Source organism: Ruditapes philippinarum, unplaced genomic scaffold, assembly GCF_026571515.1.
Source record: "Ruditapes philippinarum isolate M1 unplaced genomic scaffold, ASM2657151v2 ctg3163_1_1_1_1, whole genome shotgun sequence".
In the NCBI taxonomy this organism is placed as follows: Eukaryota; Metazoa; Mollusca; class Bivalvia; order Venerida; family Veneridae; genus Ruditapes; species Ruditapes philippinarum.
In genome coordinates this window covers 86,360-92,137 of record NW_026852395.1, presented here as the reverse complement: position 1 = coordinate 92,137, position 5,778 = coordinate 86,360, and the positions used below count along the sequence as shown (strand labels likewise).

The following is a 5,778-nucleotide window of genomic DNA, read 5'->3' as shown; positions in this document are numbered from 1 at the left end:
TGATTTATACACCAAATGAAACAATTTATTTATTTTTAATAATTTAATAAACGATTCATTTTACATTTAATAAGATTTATTTCTTGGAAGCAGCTTGTGGACTTATAGCACACCGGTATATTCCTAGACCAGCTATTGGGTATGGGCTGTAGGTCGGGTCAGTTTTTGAGAATTGACATGTTAGTCCCTTCTTATCATTACAGCTACAGCGTCCATTAGATTTATCGAGAAATCCACAAGTATCACCTTCATTAGAATATGCCTGACAAACACCTGTAATATAACAACACAATTTTTATAGCAAAATTGTTAAACTTTGCATAGAATGAATTTATTTAAATACAATGTATAAAAGTGATAACAGTGATTCTTCAATTTAAGTGTAGGGCAAAATCGCTACAACAAAAGCCTTTCCTTAAGAGACTGACAGGGAAGAAAAAACAGGTCTACCATGAATTCCTGACGGTGGAGTAAAAAGATCAGAACTTATTGGGGGCCAATACCGCAAACCTGTTCTTGTACAGCTTGAACATGACATTATCTACTTTACAGAAATTTAAGTTTCGAAAAAGGCCGTCGCTTGAAATTAGTCTACGTTCATTGCTCTTTCTCCCTTATCACTATAAAGTACGGTGAATCCAGGGCAAAAAAAAATATTCGTTGATACTTATTGTAATGAGACTAGTAGCAGAGTATGCCAGATAAATGTAACTCAAACTGGTTCACGTGTTCTCTTTTATTTATTTTAAACAGATTCAATTAATTTCTAGATACCTTTGGCGTCAGCGGGATGAATGGGGTTATATGGTTGTGGGACCTGACGTTTCTTGCTGACCACGAGGAACTCTGGCTCTTTGTAACAGCACTCATCAGCCGTACAGTCCGCGTCACTCATACATTCCTTAGGGGCAACAGTTGTTGGAATAGCCTTAAAAAATAAATAAAATAAATAAAAATAAATGTGGAAGTGATGAACATTTTAAACATTCGGTCACTTCATTAATTTTGCCAATTCGTAATTACGAAGATAGAGTAAGCATGTGTTCTTTTTTCCACCATAGAAAGGGCTTTTAAAGATGCAGGTACAACCGTTAATTGAATATCACATTTTTATTAATAATTATAAAACTAAGTTGAAATGATATATATTTAATAAATAAGTTGATTATACTGTGTATTGATGCACAGTGAAAGTATTGAACAAAAGATAAAGTATACCTGGCATTGCACAAGAATCACCACCAAAATACACACTGTAAATTTCATAGTTCTACTAGCAGACAATGTTAGATAAGTAATGGTAACTGTAATTAGTGACGTGTTTTATATAGTTAACATTTTATCTACAGTTTAAAAAGAAGTTCATTTACAATCTTTGAGGAATGGAATTCGTACAGGTGTGCAATAATTTCAATTTAATTTGTCACATTGATATATCGGCCTCAGACCAGCTGCGCCCACAATGTGGAGGTGGTCCGACTATACGTGTATACTTGTGTAGAGTTAATCAGTACAGTTCACATTTAAATACGCTCACATTTGAATTCGAACAGTTTATAATTGAGTATATTGCCTCTTTTCTTGTAAACTAAATTGCCAGATCTAGAAAAGCTAATTGAACTGAAAACAGTTCGTTTAATTATAGTCTGTGGCCTTAGTCAAAATACCGGTACTTCTCTCAGACTGACTGGCTTTTATACATGTATATCCATATGCCGTTACTTTATATGATAATGACACTTAACTTACAAATAAAGATTTTTGGTCGCCATACTTTTTAAAATACTAGGTTATTCATTAAAATTTTCAAGCATTCTAATATGCTATGAATGGAATGAACATTGGGTAACAGAGCAAAGGTGAAATACTGCAATTGCCGTGGATGCAGGACAAAACATTTTAATTGTCAAAAAAAATGTAACAGCAGCCAGAGTTTATGTGATAGGCCTTTACTTAACGTGATTAATGTATGTAATCTTGTCAGTGGGGTCCGTACTCTCAGTGCCTGAAAGGGCTGATGGAGCCTCAATAAGCCTAGATTACACACATATAATCATGCCAGTTAAAAAACTTCAATAGGCCTAGATATGACAGTGTGATGTCAGAGATAAGTTGATCATTTCAAAATAAAACGTAATCAACAAGTTCAAAATCTAATGGAGTTATGTGCCAATGTTCATTCTAATCTTGATCCATATATTTAAGAAGAATCATTTCGAGTTTGTTCTTAAAACATTTGATCCTGCAGATATATAAATATGATAACCTACAAGTCATTAAGGAATCTGGAACCTCCCCATACACAAATTTCCGTATATTCATTGTTTTTCATCTACATGGTCTAGTGAGTATTTGATAATAAATTTATTATTTACGCATTTTTGCTTTTCCGGACATTTTGCTTGGAATGGTTAGGATATAATTAATGTTGTTGTTTTTTTTAATTGGTTTTGAAACCTTAGGTACGGTCACTACATTGTTTCAAATCTTTATTTTAAATAACAAGAGCTTAAGTTCTTATGTGCACACCAACTTTGTACACAAACTGTGTATTGCTTTAATCTTTGATACAAAAACATTGCCCGCAATGAATACTAGTAATACGGAAATCGGCATTTCTTAACCTGATGCATATTTACTTAAGATCGAGTGTGATATCAGTATTTGTTGCAGACATTGCCATATGTTATTCTACAAGTAATTAAAATGTATTTTCTACTACATGTATATTATTTAAAATTCTGTTTATTATACTTTCTAACGGTGTTGTCGGAGTTAACGTTTTGCACGGATTTTTATCAGTTACCCTTTGCATCATGCACGTACGCTTATGTAAGATAAACCTATAGTCTTAGTCCCCTTTGTGCAAGAGAAATGATATTGTTCATGTTTTACATGTTTTTCGCTTCATGAGCGAGAAATTATTAGTATAAAAAGGGTGCTTTAATTTGTTACTTCTGAAATGACATGAAATAATTATAAAAGTGAGATGTTTATCTCATAAGAAATGAGTTATGTGAATACTTATATTGAAAATAGTATAATATAAAAAAAAGATTTGTTAGTTTCTTCCATTTTCATCAGCATGGACAATTAAAGTTTAAATGAACGAAATAAAAGGATATTTATGACATTATTCTCTTTCGAGTCAGCTTCATGGATCTATTCCAACGCTGTTAAATCTACTTTATGTATTTATTGACCAACATTATAAATTTATAAGAGGTCATGTATCTGAATATCGATAAACTTTTTTCAAGGTTATGACTTCAGTTTATCACGTGATCTTTTTCCTGGTCTCGTGCCCTTCGTCTTTTTTTCCAGGAACAAGAGGACGCCATCCCTTCATATAACAAGTTGACTATTTTCAGCATAATAGTAACTAATAAAGTTTTAAGTCTTTAGCAAGGTTGGAACCAGGAGAGACGAATGGAGAGATTAGAAGAATGGATCTTGAATCAATCACGAAGACCATTTGTTTGATTATCAATCATTAATGAAAGACCTGTGAATATTTTCTAGTAATTTTATTTTTTATTTTACAGAATACATCTCGCGACTACAGTTTTATTGTTTATGATACAGTTTGTAATTGTTGTTTGGCGCATTGGTATGATCCGAAGGCGTTGTCGAATTGTCTCTTGACGCTGGTCACTGGATGACGGACAAACTGACAGGACAATCCTTTCTTGTCGTTACAACTACAGTAACCATTTCTCTTGTCATACATACTGCAGTGATCTCCCTCGTCATGGTAACTCTGACATACACCTGGCAGTAAATATGGTAAAAAATAGTCAGACTTAGTCACCTGATTATTATCAGTTATACATGTACGTCTACTTTCTGTTCTTCCAAAAATCAGTTATAGAAGTGTGTGCAATTTTTTTTTTGAAAAAAAGCACACAATTTAAACTGATAATTGTAGAATTAGTATGAAAATGCAATACATATATTTTCAATAACCATAGAACTGAAAGATCTATAAGAAATTGTACCGAGATTATGAAATAAATGAAAGGCCGCATGTTGGAATTTGTTAAGCTTTGCTAATTGATGGAATTCGCAGTCGTCCATTTTTGCAGCAATGACCGAAAGCTTGAAGTGCCAAATATAAACCTTCACGTAATCACATCATTATTATACCTTTAGTGTGGGCTAAATCTTGATGGTTGATTGGGTATCCCTCAAATGTTCCCTGACGTTTCTTGCTCACTATGAGAAATTCATGTTTCTTGTAGCAACATTCTGTATCCATGCAGTCCGAGTCACTCATACATTCCTTGGGGGCGGGCGTGGTGTCGGCAGCCTATTCAAGGCAAAAATAGTCTTATTTCTATTAACATGAAAAAGAAGAAGTTGTTATTAAAAATGTATACTATTCAGATAACATATTTTCTTTCACAATTTCGGCTTATTTAATGTGGTCAGTCAATTCATCAATTTTATGATTTGATACATACATCTTTCCGCGCTAGTTCCCGGACTTCAAAAACTAATATCAGATATACGATAGATGGCAGCAAACAAACTGACAGTTAAATGTGCATGGAATCTTGTTTTTGAAATAATGCAGGAGACAAAGATAACATAATCTGAAGGCATTGTTGCCCTATTTTTCGTATTTTTTTCAAACGTATTACTTGTGTTTTGAAATAAGCTTTGAACTGGACATTTTTAAAAAGAAAAAAAAAATGGAAATAATAAGCTTCTTGAATATACGTGAATCAGCCAATTTTAGTTTAAACAATATTTTATTTATAATCCAGTAAATCCACACATTTACATTATAAAGTACATATAATAAAAATTACGGATTGAGTAGGAAGCTTGTAAAGTTTTTTTGAATACTCTCTCTAGCCAATTTTGACAGTATTGCGTATCTAAGATGACAAGACAAAAGTACATGTATATCAAAGTAAAATATCTTACCTGACTAAGCCCTACAATTACAGCAAGTACACAGATGGCAAGTTTCATTGTTTTATCAGTTTACTAACGTGTGATAATGACAGATTAATAAATGAACTCTAGTTTTATATACGTCATTCCTTATCTCCTCGTCTATATAGGGAACAATCAAATATATGCCAACAGTTCAATGGCATGTACATGTTAGATCCATGCTGCAAGACATTGTTCCGATACTTTGGGTTGTTTTTAACAGTATGACGAACTGTTTCTTGACTGACGGACAAACTGGCAGGATCATGGTAGTAGTCTATGGTTCTTTCAAGGATTTCTAGTCTATAAAATGTTACATATTACAATCTCAAATTGCATCCCGGAACAATAATTCATGTACATGGTGAGGTCAATAGCATTTAAAATACTAAGTAATTCAGATATTAGAAAACATTACAGTATATTTGTGTCGGACTTTTTTTTAAAGCAGCAATTTTGTTTTATAAATTAAACATACAAGTTTTCTTTTGTTTCTGAATTCAGTGATTGTTCCGCTATCTAATGCGGTTTAATACTACAAAACGTTCAAGGTCGGGGTTATTCTATTCAAGTAATGATTTGCAGTTATAATTCAGAATTAATATTTGACTGTATTACTTTAGATATACTCGTAATTGGTAATCTGTAATTGGTAATCTGAAGCGTGTACTCTTCTTTAATCTTCTAGGGTTTTCTGCTTCAACAGAGACATACGCGTAATTATTTACCTGTTTTTTTTTGTGGAACAGTGGGAATATGGAGCGTATTTATTACTATTTACAAACAGTTCTATAAACAAAACCACACTTAAGAAAATACCGAGTAACACAGATA

At 32.7% G+C, this 5,778-nt stretch overlaps 2 protein-coding genes across 2 annotated transcripts; both read right to left on the bottom strand.

Annotated features, from left to right (window-relative positions):
• LOC132759030 (uncharacterized) lies at positions 1-1,376 on the bottom strand. Its single transcript, XM_060750757.1, has 3 exons — positions 1,219-1,376; positions 775-928; positions 1-273 (listed from the first exon to the last, which is right to left on the bottom strand). Exons 1-3 carry the CDS (start codon positions 1,264-1,266, stop codon positions 77-79), a joined length of 399 nt encoding a protein of 132 aa, XP_060606740.1. The 5' UTR covers positions 1,267-1,376; the 3' UTR covers positions 1-76.
• A 2,134-nt stretch (positions 1,377-3,510) lies between these two features.
• Positions 3,511-5,081, bottom strand: LOC132759020 (uncharacterized). The gene is made up of 3 exons (XM_060750746.1): positions 4,933-5,081; positions 4,147-4,309; positions 3,511-3,771 (listed from the first exon to the last, which is right to left on the bottom strand). Exons 1-3 carry the CDS (start codon positions 4,978-4,980, stop codon positions 3,575-3,577), a joined length of 408 nt encoding a protein of 135 aa, XP_060606729.1. The 5' UTR covers positions 4,981-5,081; the 3' UTR covers positions 3,511-3,574.
• Positions 5,082-5,778: the final 697 nt, after the last annotated feature.

Coding starts and splice junctions, on each gene's coding strand:
- LOC132759030 (XM_060750757.1), bottom strand. CDS start 1,266: ATGAAATTTACAGTGTGTATTTTGGTGGTGATTCTTGTGCAATGCCAG. Junction 929..1,218: donor TGATTCTTGTGCAATGCCAG/GTATACTTTATC, acceptor TTATTTTTTAAG/GCTATTCCAACAACTGTTGC. Junction 274..774: donor TCATCCCGCTGACGCCAAAG/GTATCTAGAAAT, acceptor GTTATATTACAG/GTGTTTGTCAGGCATATTCT.
- LOC132759020 (XM_060750746.1), bottom strand. CDS start 4,980: ATGAAACTTGCCATCTGTGTACTTGCTGTAATTGTAGGGCTTAGTCAG. Junction 4,310..4,932: donor TAATTGTAGGGCTTAGTCAG/GTAAGATATTTT, acceptor TGCCTTGAATAG/GCTGCCGACACCACGCCCGC. Junction 3,772..4,146: donor AGATTTAGCCCACACTAAAG/GTATAATAATGA, acceptor ATTTACTGCCAG/GTGTATGTCAGAGTTACCAT.